This window comes from Zootermopsis nevadensis, unplaced genomic scaffold (assembly GCF_977971745.1).
Source record: "Zootermopsis nevadensis isolate Lab colony 2312 unplaced genomic scaffold, Znev_1.0 Znev_ptg000003l, whole genome shotgun sequence".
In the NCBI taxonomy this organism is placed as follows: domain Eukaryota; kingdom Metazoa; phylum Arthropoda; class Insecta; order Blattodea; family Termopsidae; genus Zootermopsis; species Zootermopsis nevadensis.
The window spans coordinates 16724730-16740094 of record NW_028259135.1 but is presented as its reverse complement, the minus strand read 5'-3'; the positions used below and the strand labels follow the sequence as shown (position 1 = coordinate 16740094).

Below are 15365 nucleotides of genomic sequence, written 5' to 3'. Positions count from 1 at the left end.
TTAAAGTTACGTGGAAAAAAAGTTGAAAAACCCGTCCTCAGAGGCCATCCTGTTTACCGCGGTCTCATTTCGCAGTCGACATACCGCCTCGGGCCGTTCAGGCTACGAGCTGAAGATGGCTGTCTTCTGGGGCGTTTCGGCGTGTATTCACAGCGATCGACCTGATGATGGAGGCAGTATGCTCCTCTGAAACACCGGTCAATATCTACCAGAAGACAGCCATCTTCACAGCCCTCCGCGTGAAGCCATTGTGCCGACAGTCCTGCACCATGCAACTCGGTTTGTCCCGTTCCAGAACGAGCAAGTCGGAAGCTCTTAAAGAATGCGTTCGGACGTGTGAGCATGTTCTTAGAAACCAACACAGGCCATGTTCCGCCTTCCCATAGTTTAATTTCCCACTGAAAGGGCCATTAATAGTCACGGCTGATCCTTACTTGCTTCTTGTGACGAATTTCCGGTTCCGGGACCAAACCTGTTCCTCCTGGTATTTCCGTAGCGTGACAAAGCTCTAACAGAATTGTAGGAAACGCTGCTTCTTACGACCCAGGTGCACAGTCTGTTAAATACATAAACAGACCTACTACAACATTTCTCAGATCAACGCAGCGGACTATTTAGACGTGGCTCAGAAGAAAACTCCTTCACACGATTTCCCAAGTGCGACCAACGACTACACCAATGAATAATAAACACAGAGGGTAACTAACTTTACGCTGGATCAAGTTTTGTTCCTTACCGCGTGTCATGATTAAACACTGCGAGAGAAACCTCACACCAAAATCCTCCTTTTCTAGCCCACATGAATGCGACAACGTCACACCACTGCTTAAGAACCTTCCTATTACAAAAACAAATCCAAGAAAGCAATAACCGAGTATACGCCATTAATTACTTGGGGTCTATTCTACTTTTTACGTAAATTACGAGGTTCCACTTACCACTGCTGTTGACAGAGGGGTGTTGCATTGATTTGGGCCCGCCATTTGCTGAAGTACTGTTGACGCCGCCATTACATGGAGATGTGGAACATGGCGTGGCTTCCAGTTTCACAATGGCTGCCATAGGCGACCCTGTCGCCATGTTAGGCACAGAACTCACATTCTGCTGAGGATGTCGAATACTGGTTGTCACTTCGGCGACCTGGAGACACGGGGTCGTACTCCCACCAGAACTGTTTATCGGCTCCTTCTTTATCTGGACCAGACCGCCATTTGGCCACTCCGAAACGGAATTACACCCACCTCCTGCACCCAGTCCAAGGAGATTGCAGTGTAAACCAGTGGTCGCTAGTGTCATTAAAACATAACCACAACATATTAAAACTTTGGACACCCCCTCACACAAAGTCATCTGGTACATCTGTCGGCGGAACTCGGAGCACTGCCAACTGAGTTTTGGTGACCGACAACAGTGAAGATGACTATCTTCTGTCTTCATCATCAGGGTGATCATCCATCATATCCGCCCTGAAGATGAATGCATTACGGCCCTCTGAAACGTCTTTAAACTTCTACTACACTTCTCGACGCAACATCCCAGAAGATAGTCATTTTCACAGAAGCCGCCGCGGGCAACTAAAATCTCGCCAACTGTTGTTGTTTCCTGCGTTGTCTTATCCTGACAGGCGACGTCGTTTCGTAGCATCGCCGTTGAAATAAAAAAAAATTAATGGATGCGAGTCATAGTTTCGGAAGTTCAATTCAGGGGGGCACTCAAACATGAACCAACGAAGATGCCCTTCAACCATCGTTACTCGGACTGTTAAATTCGAAATGGGATTGAAACTGATCATCGAGATTTGATATCAGTGCCTGACACCACCACACCTTTGCGTCAAACCACACTGAATCAGGTTTTGTACATAAACAAATGAAATTCAAAGAGTGGGCTCGTCGATCCATCTAAATCGTCGATTACGATTTTTCAAGCAAACGGAAGTCGACGAAAACAGAAATTTTTCTTCATCTACGATAACGATCCCTCTCGATCTCCAGAGTGGGCGGACGTTTCTCTAGACAAGTGTTCCACAACCTGGAGTCACAACAAAAAATGTCGCCTCGCGTAAAGGGGGATTCGAAACTACACGTGGTCTTAAAATTGTATTTACACAAAAACTCTCGTCCTTTGAGAGCGCTGGCTTATGAAAACCAACCGTGGCACACCAGTTCGGGAACAGCGCTCGAGATGTTTCGGAGTCCGTTGTTTTAAAATCAACAACATGTAAACACAGGTACCGATCTGCCGACTCTGAACTCAGCATCAGTAACAGCAGTTATGTTATTTACCGCTAGAAGATTAAATGGCCAGAGCATACGCTGATAGTGGCTACTCCTCGCGCTGAAAAACAATTCTGTAACCAGAAACAACGTCCCATTATCAAGTCCCCTGAATTAAAATATAAAAAATTAAGCTGGGACCTTGAAGATGCGGACTGAATTTGAGGTTCTGATGGCGGCGAGCATGAAAATGTCTGTCCTCTGGGTTGTAGCGCCGTGTAGTCTACCAACGTTTCAGAGGTTCTTGCCGCCTCCATCATCAGGGCAATGTTTTCAAAGACTTCTGCCAGACTGCACGGCGCTACAAACCAGAGGACAGCCATCCTGTACGAATTGTTCTGTTTGAAAAGTTGTTCAGCACAGTAAACACCATTTCTTACCGTTTCGCAGTGAGACGGGATTGGTCCGACTGCAGCCGCCAGAGGACGCAACGAGCGAGTCATGTTTCTTCCGTTCTCCGCTAGAGGGTTCTGGATGTTCGTGTTTACGCTCGTTGCATTGTTGAAACGGAAATGAAGGGCCGCCATTATTGTCAGAATTCGCCATGATTCCATTTGTGTGCTGACTACTGCCATTCCGTACAAGGGGGGATGGGGAGTCTGTGGAAAGGAAATGTTTTTAATTATCGATAAGCTTAAAACGAAATAATATGGAGGACATTTTCGGTGGATTCAAACTTGCAAAATATGGTATATACGATTGCGTGAAAATGATTTTGAATTTCGAACATTTAGAAAAGAAACGTTTTGTCTGACTACGGCAGAAACGTCCATTCCCTTTTGCAAGAATGTTTCGTTCTGAAATACGTTTCAATTTCGGACCTCGTGAAATTTGGTGCGTTCCTGTTCCATAGGTCGACAAGGCTCTGGCGTATGGGGAACGGAGGTAGAGATCCACGCGTTCTGAGCCTCGACACTAGATTCTAGGTGAGTGCTCGTTTCGCAGCTCGGCAGCTTCGAATTCTAAATGCATCTCAAAACATTCTCCGAACGGAAAAATAATTTCAGATAAACGTTAGAGAATGTATTCCTGCGAAATCTATATTTATGAGGCGATTTTGTGTACGACAAACCTTTTATCATTCCGTTCTCAAGTTTTATTTTATGCACTTCGTAAAAGGAACGCGTTTTCATCTGCAGAAACAAGATTTGAGGTTCTCACAGCGGTGAGTCCTTGGTTTGTAGCGTGGTAGAAATTTAGCAACGTTTCAGAAGTCCTCGCTGCCTCCATCATCATGGCGATGAGGAAACAGGAACCTATGAAGCGTTGATAAACGTCTACCGAACTACACGGAGATACAAGAGTGATTTTCAGACGCTTCAACCAAAAGCTTTAAAAGTGTGGAAGAATACAGGAAGGATGAAGGATGCATTCTCGTAGAATGTAAGATAAAAAATACGTGTTCTTGTTTCAACCACGAAATAACGGGATTACGTATTTGAGACAATGCTTCAGGTACACGGAATACGATCGGTGCTGCGTCCCCATCCAACTTACAGTTCCAAAAGAACAACGATACACAAACACGTGGCATCCACATCCAACGAAGTACGTACGTGTTTAAAGTGGGCGTGCAGAATGCAAGCACGAATGGGGGGGGGGGGAATGTATTGAAAAAAATAATTATTGATAAGCATCAGGCAGAACGGAATGTGAATTTGGATCAGGTTACAAAACCAGCCTCCCCTCTGTTCCCCTTCGACGTCTGCTGCACTGCATTGGAAACGCTCGATACACACGCAAATCGAAACAATGTGAATTTCTAATCAACCATATATATAACAGATTCGCGTAAAGGCAATGATAATGTCTGAGGGTCTTTGGAAATAAAACAGAAGGGTGTTTGCAAGGGGGACGCTGTAGCCGGAACCTTCATGATAAAAGCTCTTGAAGGTTCACTAGACACCGGAACTAGTATTCATTTCCTCGTACCAAAAACAAGCAACTCAGTTAATGAAGGAAGTTAATAGAAAATTCTAAAATATTTTCTTTCCGTCGTCATCATCATCATCTAGGCCTACCCATCATCGCCTACCCTACACCCTTACCAATACATCGCTCCAGCGTTAGATTCAAACTAGGAATTTCAATTTGCTTCTGACATTCAAAATCAGCGGATGGTAGAATTTCATGACAAACCTATTTGTATGGAGATTATTGATAAACGTTGTGGGTGGGGAACGGGGGTTGGTTCCACTGCTATCCATCAGGAATATAAGCGGGGCAGTGGGAAGGATTCAGTGTACAGACTAAAAAACAAATTAAATATTCAGTAAGTTAATTACATTGCGTACAACAGACCAAAATGATGCGGGAAAAGATGTGTTCGCACACCAAAGCTCGATTTTCTATCTGTGACGTGAAATGAAGTCTTTCAGTCTCTCCACATTGTTTACGCGTTTATGGTAGACGACAGAAATGATTGTACTTTGATGGGAAAGAAGGGTTACTTAAAAAGACGTGGTTATCTACAAGGCAGAATTTGCGATCACACAGGATTGCAGTTTGATTACGTTTCATGTTAACAAATACTAAACATGTCCGCTTTGAAACTCGATCCACACTTGAGACCTACACTCTTGTGAACTGTCGAGAAGTATTCTGAAGGAAACGGACTTCCGCAAAACGTTGGCTGCCGCAATGTTATGCTGTAATGAAACGAGATTCCTGTCATAGGTAACTGCTCTCATGGCAGGATTCGTTTCCTGGCAAAACAGTGACCTTCCATCCTCTCAAAAGTCAAACTGCGTCCAATAATTTAATAAATAAAATATTAATAATGATATAGAAGGAAACGGTCGTGGCCTAATTTAAGACACCATCTCGGATTTTAAGATATTCTTCTGGGTTTTGGGGCCGTGTAGACTCGTCGGTAAACGCCAACGTTCTTGGAGAAACGCGTGTCTCTATCATCAGGGCTGAGGTTTCAAAAATATGGAAGATGAGAAAAATCTCCAACTGTGTAGGATTTGATGTTTCCCACGGCTGTCTTCTGGGTTGTTGCGCCGTGTCGTCTGGTAGAAGTTTGCCGAAGTTTCAGAGGACGGAGGCAGTATGACCTCAGAAATGTTGGTAAACATCTACACGGCGCAACAACCCAGAAGACAGCCGTGGGAAACATCAAATCATACTAAAACATTATTCAAATATTGTAAATCTCTAATTGGAAGCGTTTGTTTAAGAAACAAATTCGTGGTATTTGCTTTTATTTGCGGCAACATCACGTCACCACGTGTCGTATAAAACAGAATGTCGAATAATCGCGACTCTCCTGCATTCTTCTGCCTTACCACTGGAGATCGCTGTGGCTCCTCTGGCAATCCTGGAAGGGCCTTGCGGAAACCAAGTAACAACAATACATCACAATCCTTGACAGAGGTCAGTACTTACTTGTCGAAACGGAAGAGTTGCGACATCCGCAAGTCGGCCTACTTGTAACTTCACTCTTCACAATCGGAGATGTGGGCGGCGCTTGGCCATGCACGCGTTCCCACCGTCTCCTGTTTCCGGTCCCTGGACCACCATTTGACGTTTGTTGCGTTCGCCGTTCAACCGAATCTTGATACAGTGCGCATTCAGACCGTCTCTTGTTTTCCACCTTCTTGTTATTCCCGACAGGAACGCTGGTTATACTCGAATCATTAACACCACCGTTTAAACTGCTGTTAATATTGTTATTGTTGGCACTGCTGTTGTTGTTGTTAAAACCTTTTGCCATGTGTTCTAGCTGGGTTATGACACCCCGATCCACCAGGGGGCTAACTGGCGAAAACGGTGGGGGTGCTGCACCAGGAGGAGGAGGGGGTGTGGGCCCTCCGAAAGTGTACCCCGAAGAGAACAGCGAATCGGCAACTACGAAAAAAATATAAGTACACAGTCAATATACAACCAATAACAGGAGTGGGCACGCTATTACAGCGCACGTAATTAAACACGACGCTCATTTAATGCTGATACAAATCTGTGTATGATTTGAGGTTTTCACAGAGGTGAGTCCGAAGATGGCCGTCTTCTGGGATGTTGCGCCGTGTCGTCTGGTAGAAGTTTGCCGACGTTTCAGAGGACATTTCTACCATACTACACGGCGCAACATCCCAGAAGACAGCAATCTTCACTTCCTTTTCTCGTAGACCACGTCGTGTTGATGAAGTACTGGGGTCGGTTTGTTCCTGATGCCCAAACTTGCTCAAATTCAGTCTAGCGTTGGACTACAGACACGCAAAATTCCACCTATCATAAAAATCGCAAACACCCAATGTCGCAAATAAATTGATGACATCCAACATCCTTAGATTCCACTTAACCTTCAGACTAAAGGCCAGGAGCCAATAAGCCAGTGTACTTACCACTGGCTTTGGTGACACCGGGAATGTTCGAATTTCGCTTACCATCAGATCAGCGACTGAAGCAGCTAATATTGCACATCACTTACGGATCTTAATCTCACTGTCATTTACGCTTTTAAAACTTGTGACGTCATCGTCACGCAATTCTGAATCAGAAAATAATGAGAACCTCTGAGAGGCTCCCTGCTTCTTCCCACATTTCTCGTTCTTCTGTTGCGAGACCAACACCCAGGAAGTTTTAGGTCGCTTTTGCCACACGCAGCGACGCCACTCCTCGCTGCCGCCAGCAACAGCCTCCACTCGCAACTCCCAGCGTTTACCAAACACGTATCATTGTGTGACGTAAGACCCCCGTGACACACGGCATCCCAACTTCATGAAAAGAATATCACTACAGCGCGCCGACATTTACGTTGGTCATCCTGCTTCACAGATTTTTGCGAAGGGCCCTTGTTTGAACGACAGCGAAGTCGGTATAGTAACAAGGCTGCACAATGGACGATCGGAGTTCGATTCCCGAGAGCGGGATTTTTATTTTTACCACGTCTCTGTTGGCAGCCTTGTCTCCTCGTATCAAATACATAACGGAGTTCTTACCTCGGGGGTGAGACGGCCGGGGAGTTAAGTTAACCAATCACGTCCATCTATTGCAGTAGTCGACAGTATGTGGAGGCCTCCATTCCCCAATACGTCTCCACAGCATGGTACTTGATTAAGCACCAGGAACTTATTTAGCTTGTTCCTTAAGTTGTTGGATCTGGACGTCGCGTAAAGTAGAAATGCACGCGAACGATTTTCGTCTGCATTTCAGGTAAAGCTGAAATGGTGCTTACTTATGTACTACGCCGTGCCGGTGTATAGGGAAGTGGAGTGCAGCTCCACTTATTTACCGGTACACCCACTGGACTGAAGACTGTCGGAAATCAGACCCACTTAGTCCGTCTCTTAACCTAACAAACTAAAAATAATGGCGCAATCTCTTAGTAAACACGCAAGTTCCACTGGAGAAGAGTCCTTCAGAAACAATTCGTCGATCAGCCAGCTACGCGTTCTACCGGAATTTACGAAATTAAAAGGCTCACAAGAATCTGCCATTGGTCCCTATCCAAAGCCAGATTAATCCTGTCCACATCCCACTCCCTATTCCTTTACGACCTATATCAATAATATCCTCCCATCTACACCTATGTCGCCTAAGAGGTCTCTTTACTTCAGGGTCTCTGGCTAAAACTCTGTAAGAATTTCTTGTCTCTCCCGTAACTACGACCACCTCATAACCCGGAATTTGATCGTCATCTGTTGAAAGATACAAATTATTTCTTGGCTACGTAGTATTTATGCTTTAAAGATAGTTCCGCGTGTTATTAAATCTCAGTACATGTAAACAGATCACCAGTGTTATCAGCGCATATAGGAAAAGTTGGTGTCATCACGTGACCAGAATGCCTCCAGACAGACTTTGCCCTACGAACCATCAGGAAGAAGGGACGATGTAAGCACCAGATGTGATTAACCAGAGGAGATGGAACAGGCTCAATGGCCCAATCCTTGAAGTTGCTGATCTCACACACACACACAAAAAAAACTATGTATTAAGTCATAATTACTTTTATGGGCCCCAATGAAGTTGTGGTACGTATTGGCGGAATGCGCAAACCTCGTAGCCTGCGAATAGATGGCAGCACTTGCTTCAGAAGCGCCTCCTCCGCCGCCCCCTGCACCAGCTCCGGGACCGGGAAACAGTGAATACAATCCGACGCCGCCTGCCCCAAATCGGCCAAATCCTTTAACAGAAGAAACACGTGTATCTGATCAGAATTCAAGTGCACTGTCGTACGCTGCATGCGGTCCCTAGAATACGGAGTACACACCATTGTAAAATTACCTCTAATAAACGGAAATTGTTAAACACGGAAATGGAATAGACACGGAAGGAATTTTATGGAAACCAATCTGCTTGAATAGGTCACCACTGTTGCTGTCACAGATGTCTTACGTAAGACTGGTCGCCGAAACATTTCCCAAATATAATGGGGCGACCAGAAACGTGTGAAGAAAGGAGTATAACAAAGTAAATAAATTGGGAATATCTGGGCGACAATTCGTAGCGATCTGCTAAATGGCTAGTTGTGGTATCGCCACAAGTTTGAGCGAGCCACTTTCCTAGTGATCGCGCTGCCAATAAAAGCCCATTGCCTAATGGAACGCGACCACAAACTATTCCTTGCAAACCATTTATTTTTTAGAGTTCCTATTTACATTCGTTTTTTAATGAGAGCTGAATTTTTAAACATTATTTATTTTCGCTTTGTTCTTCAAAGGGCTAATGTGGGACGCACCCACTATTTTATTTTTTAGAGTTTTGTGACGTCATCGGTTCCATAAATATAGCATCGCCGTTGCTTCCTTGCACGCATTTTGAAACTCGCTGCAACGCCGCGCGACTTTTGTCGCTGGTAAATCACTGACAGTCGCGCCATGAAGGTCCCACGGTGAGTCACAAGCCTTGCTCTATTCGCCACCACGTCCAGACCGGCTTTGGGTCTCAAAAACTCCATGTACAGCCGGGATTACACTCGCAAGTAGCCTTCCTCGTTGCCTCTCGGGCCGTCCGGCCGCGTCAAGGTCGCGCGAGATGGCATTGTATTGCATGTCGAGACAACATCGCCGTAAGAGACGATCACAGACCTGATTATCTCCCTCGCCTTGACGTGATTAACTTCGTTACAACTGCTGGACGTCAGGTGAAGAAAGCAATTCTTGCAGCGCGTGACGCATTAAATACTATGAACAAGTGGTCGAAAGTTCGGAGCGAAGCAAACGTTTCCTGCTAGACTCGTACAGAAACCTTCTCCCGTTCTAACCCTCCTCGTCGCTGGCACATCATTTCGCGGTCAAGACATCCTGCTTGCACTGCATCTCCTGGACCGAATTATCGCTGGATGTTGATCCTCTCGATCTGGTGATGACTTTAAGAACACGCGGTTCACCTCAACTGTTCCATCCGATTCCATGGCGCGATGCCTTAGAACAGAAGCATCTATACCTTCAGAACTATAAGAGAACAATGATTTTATGGGGGTGAGATCAAAAACCCGCCTTGGTCTTTCGCCTTCCATCAGGCAAGTACTGCAATAGTCTCCAAAGGAAGGGTACACAACGTGAGCCCTAACCAACTATGGCTGAAGCCGTTATCGCTAAGAATCGTCGCCAGGCTCGAAATATCGGCTGCAAGTTGTGCAATACTTTCAAATCGGCACAGAAACAAGCAAGCGCCGAGTTGTGTCGCGTGGAAAACCTGTGACGACAAAGCGCATTATTACCACGTCGCCACTAGACCGATGTAAGTGGCCGACGACATCCCGAAAGCGTTGCCATCGGTCAGAAAGCCCGGACGTCACCAAAGAGCAGCTCTGCACGCGGCTGTAACAATGTACAGAATGGCCACGAAGTCCCCTTGCAGTGACATTAAGAACATATGTTGCCCTCCATTCTTAATCCCTTTCCATGTACTTACAGACATTTCTTCCACATTCAAGACTAAATATCATAACAAAAGCTATGTTTAGATCTTGAAGGTTTGTTAACCGCGGTTGATAAGGGATTTCGTGGTCATGGTTACACGTTGCACCGTGTAGTCTGGTAAAAACTTGTCGACGTTTCATTTCCCTGATGATGGCGGCAGTAAGAGCTCTTTCTTCAGAACCAAATAGTACTGCATCTGATTAGAAAATTCCCGCCTTCTACGGACGATGGAGTATCAAAACACGTGTTCACAACAGGCAGCCCCCGGTCACCATTCTGAGCCAGATGAATGCAGTGGACACACGCAGATCCTATTCCTTTAACACAAAGTTTATATCTAACTTACCACCAGGGCTGTGGAGTCGGTACTAAAATCTAAGACTAAGACTCCGGCTTCGACTCCGACTCAGACCCCGACTCCTTCATAAAAGCTCAATATGTATTAATCAGGGTAAACCTACTAAAATGGTAAATGGCACCATAAGAGATTTCATCACCACCACGTGAATCATCAGCCTACTTTTTAGACTTATAACCTACATTTAAATATACGTCCAATTGTTATTACAGAAATCGGTTAATTTGTGAACAGTTCCGATTCTTAAGGTACCGGAGCCAAAGTTACAAAGCATTATTCCCACAACACGTGGCTCAACGCGTCGTTGAATTTCCCTAAGCGTGAGGCCGCCGACGGCACACACGGTATAGAAATTGTTGTTAAGATTTTATACCGAGGTCGGAGTAACTACAATTTTACCGACTCCGACTCAAAAGGCTACCGGCTCCGACACCACGACTCCGACTCCATAGCCCTGGTCGTGTCTGTGACATGACCTTGATTTGAACGCGACCTCACAGATATGTTTGTTTCTTCAGAATAAAGTGTGGGAAAAATTAGTTTTCTAATGACCTTGAACTTTAGTGACATTGAAAGATACGTGACCACAACATACCTACCCCGTAATAACAAAAGCTAAAACGATACAAACCTAACCACACAACGCAACGTAAGGGACCAAAACATAATCTAACACATCCCACTCAAACCTAACCTAACCCAACGTAACGTAATCTATCCCAACACAAATTAGGCACTGAGTATATATTGTGACCTTCACATGATTTTGACATATCTATGACCTCTAAATGATGTGTGCAATGTCACTCAGATTCCTACAGTTCTCTACGTATATGCGTGAGGATATATTATTTCGAATGACCTTGAAACGTTTGAGGCCTCTAATTTTCAAACAATTTGCGTGATCTTGTCGAGGTCTTGACATGACCTTGACCTATCCGTGACCTCATCTTGACATGACTATGGTCAACCTGGTATTTACGGTTTGGCAGAATTGAGCGTGAAAATGTATGACCTTGAGAATTTTAAAGACCCCTGTCTGGGAAAGTATTGGGCTGATTTTGACGTGACTTCGGTATGACCTTGACCTACACGTGACCTCAACGTGACATGAGAATAATCATGGTTATGAAGATGTGAGTACGACAAGAAATGTACAAAATATAATTTCGAAATTTTAGCGGCACGGTGCTTACATTGTCGTGGCTATGACATGACGAAGCCCTGTCCTTTACCTCAAACTCACCTGGGTATTGTCACTCAGATTCCTACAGATCGGCAGAAATAAGCGTTTTAAAAAATGACCCTGAGAACTTTAAAAGCCTCTATTCGGAAAACCGTGGACTGATATTGTCGTGACTATGTCATGCCAGTGGTCTGTGCGTGACCTCAAACACACATGAGTAATGTCACTCAGATTCCTACAGATCGACAGAAATAAGAGTTTGAAAAAATGACCTTGAGAACTTCTTTTTACCAACTCAGTCTCCACGTAAAATTGCTTCCGACCCCGACTCCACAGCCCTGCTTCCCATGCACGCCAAGTTGTGAAGTCGTTCTTTCCTGTTTTCCGACAGAAGTTATACGTAAGCGCATTTTTCACATTTCGCATGTAAGACAGCTGCCCCGCCTATCTAATTCATCGTTATTTGATCACCTTCTGGTGAAGCATCACTGTGCAAATATTCTGCTTAGAACCATGTTGCGAGTGGCTAAACTTCCGCCATCGTAAAAAAGTTGTTCACGCAGTGTGCATTTAACAAGCGCATTCGGTAGGACTCACAAATGGCTTGCTTCTTAATTAATATCCGTGCTCACGCATTCGTTGAGAAAGCTTGAAACAGGAGTTCATCTCTGTTCAAACTGTCCTAAATGAACACTGATATGAGTAGGATTTCACGTCCTCGCGGGGGCAAGTATGAAGATGTTAGTGCCGTGTAGTCTGCAATTAGTTTGCCGACGTTTAAGGCGTACTAGCTGCCCCCGTCAACGGGTCGCCCTGTCGTCTTACCTTCAACCCAAATTGCCAGAGAACTACGGTATTTTCTATCTGATAACAGAAGTGGTTTGCCTCTCCTTTCGGAACTGCCCTATTACAGTCTCGCAACCTCACGCACTTTTCGATCGATGAAGCATGAGTGGCGTAGATCTTCAGCAGTGATCACCACGCTGATCGCCTTTCCCATGCAGAGGCGTCACTTGTCACTAACCGGGTGCTGACACCACACATAATTCTTGGATGATTGAAGTTTATGAGAGCATTAAACTGACGAAAACACTACTGAACTGTGTAAACATTTCGCCCGCCCATTATTTAAACAGCTGAAATATATCAGTCATAAAGAACAAGATTACGTCAGGCATCAGTCTAGATAAGTGGCACTCGATCGACCTATCGTTAGACAGAGATTTAACTTTCAACACAGGTACGTGCTTCTAGATAACATTGCACAGTATCTCACTGTCATTTATTTGAAATAAGAGAAGAAAAATACAATTTGTGCATGCTCTGGTCGGTACTGCAAAATACCATTTTCGGTCTGTTCAAATCACAGCGCGGGGTGTTACTTCGTCAGTGCCTCCCTGATCAGCCTTCGCGTTCCGTAAGAACCGAGACAAAAGCAAAATTTTCGACCGCAGACAATGCATTCCCCATAGTTATTTGAGGCACGCATCACGTGTCTGAGAGTCATGCTACATGTCTGCATCACGCTGCAACTGAACAGTGCAAATATTTAGTCTTCTTTCCCTTCTCCTCTCCCTCCAAGTCTACCTTCTTCGTTCGCCATTGATTATTTTCCGTTTGCAACCAGGATGATTCTGAATATTGAACTCCACGGTGCACAGTCCCACTTTAAAAACTGATAATCGTTCCGTCAGCGACGAAATTCAAAGTTTCTCACGCTCTTGAAGAACGATTCAGAAGAAAATTGTGTGAACGGAATATACTGTTATTCAAGAAGACTATTTCACGTTAAATTTGTCGTTTCAATTTCCGTGTTAAACAGTTTCAGTATCAGAGATATGGTATGACGTATGTCTTTACTTTATATTCCAGGATACTAAAATTTGTCTCACAAAACGGAGTTACACTGAATGCAGGTAATCAAATCAGGGAAGTTCGGTTGGGAATGTAGCACGCATTAGACAAATTTTCAACCTAGACCGTTTGGGAAACCCAGGTGTTGACGTGAGAACAAGAAAAGATGTAGGAATGGCTCAGGACAGACGCCAGTAAGGGTTTTCATGAACACGGCAAATGGACCCTCCAGCTACATAAAATAGGGAAACCCGTAAGCTCTACGACCATCAGCTTCTGGATAAAAAAACCATCTCCATGTAGAAAGCACGTGCTTGTTCTAACGTAACTACGAACCAGCGGTCTTCAGCTTACCTTCCGTTGCGGCATGCAGAGCGGGCGGAGGCCATGGGGCACGGTGGCCCGCATTAGACCGGAAAGGGGGCGCAGTCGAGCCGCTCAACATAGCAGACACCGGCTGATGGAACCCACCACCTGAAACATCAAGAACAAAATCTATGAACTCAGAACGACTCATTCAAGTGAGTGGTACACGGGGTTGCGACTCCTTGCTTGGTCCAGATCACTGAGTGGACTTACACATTGTTTACGGGCGGTTGATTCTTCTGAGCCACAAAGGCGCTGGACAAGTGAAAAAGGCGATTTTGATAAAGCAGACGTATTAGGAGTAAATAAAAATTAAACTACGATCTTCAATAAATGACAGTTCTGTGAATAAAAATTTCACCGTCATGGGGATGTTGGCTTGACGCATGATTCGTTCTGAAATTTCTGTAGCCTCGAACAGACGCTGCGTTAGCATGGGTTGAAAGCTAATCAAGCTGTCTCCCACATAGTCTACGTATTACGTCCAAAGCAGACACCCTGATGATGATGGAGGCAGCAAGGACCTCTGAAACGTCAGTAAATTTCTACCAAACTACACAGCACAACCAAGAAGACAGCCAGCCATCTTCAAGTCACTTTCAATATTAATTGAAGTTACGGTACGCCATATCTGGTTTTTCTCCACGTTAAATGACACGCATTGTAACATCTGGAAAATGAAGAAACAACAGAGTTATTTCCCCGTAAGGGATTAACTGAGGAACAAGTTAAAATTAGGAAGAAGCAATACTCCTCTGGAATTTTGTCCGCTTTCTTTCTTAACAGCATCGTGTTTCACGGCCACAGGTAACTACCGCCACTGTATGCACTGATCTTAGCGCTGAATAAATTATAACAAACATTTCTACAATGTATTTTACTAATAACTTGATCTTCGACCACATCTGCATTTTATTCAAAGCCATACGTTGTTCGTGAAGTGGCATATGACACTGGGTTTAGCGTCGTTTAATGTTACAACATTGCCCTTCTCACCGCATAAGACGTCAAACACAGGACTTAGCAACCGACGAGAAAACCACACCAGAAGTCACCTGAACTTTAAAGCAAGTTCAACAAGTTCTGTACCACGACAACTGCCTACATGAACTACTTCACTTGAAATGAGGAGTGAGGCCATACTTTCGTTACAACCTGTACGATATCCATCACCCCGGACGCCATTCTCTTAACAATTATCGCCAGTCAGTTGTTTCCTGTCAGACTGCCTGTGTAAAGAAGTTCCGTTGATTCAGTTGTTTACAACGACGCAAAGCCAAGTCCTGCAGGATTCATAAAGACAGTGTCCTGTTTCTCATTACACGTCACCTTACGTCGTGGCAGGGATCGGAAAAGTAGGATTCGAGGTTTTCACGGCGGTGAGTCCGAAGAAGGCTGCCTTCTGGGTTGTTGCGCCGTGTAATCTGGTAAAAGTTTACCGACGTCTCAGAGGT

The 15365-nt window shown here is 44.8% G+C and overlaps 1 protein-coding gene across 10 annotated transcripts in view; it reads right to left on the bottom strand.

Annotated features, from left to right (window-relative positions):
- The window catches only part of wge (BAH domain and coiled-coil containing protein winged eye), a 281527-nt gene that overhangs the window by 30962 nt on the left and 235200 nt on the right, over positions 1–15365 (bottom strand). For 7 of the 10 annotated variants that reach the window (XM_087359141.1, XM_087359113.1, XM_087359128.1 and 4 more), the window contains 5 exons: positions 13900–14019; positions 8230–8406; positions 5667–6128; positions 2657–2875; positions 939–1286 (listed from right to left, as the gene is read on the bottom strand). In XM_087359141.1, the coding sequence (XP_087215267.1) occupies positions 939–1286; positions 2657–2875; positions 5667–6128; positions 8230–8406; positions 13900–13990 (1297 nt within the window). In that variant the 5' untranslated portion in view covers positions 13991–14019. Of the gene's footprint in view, positions 1–938; positions 1287–2656; positions 2876–5666; positions 6129–6622; positions 6903–8229; positions 8407–13899; positions 14020–15365 lie in introns of those variants that run through there. The other 3 variants (XM_087359124.1, XM_087359145.1, XM_087359147.1) reach the window with 3 other exon arrangements.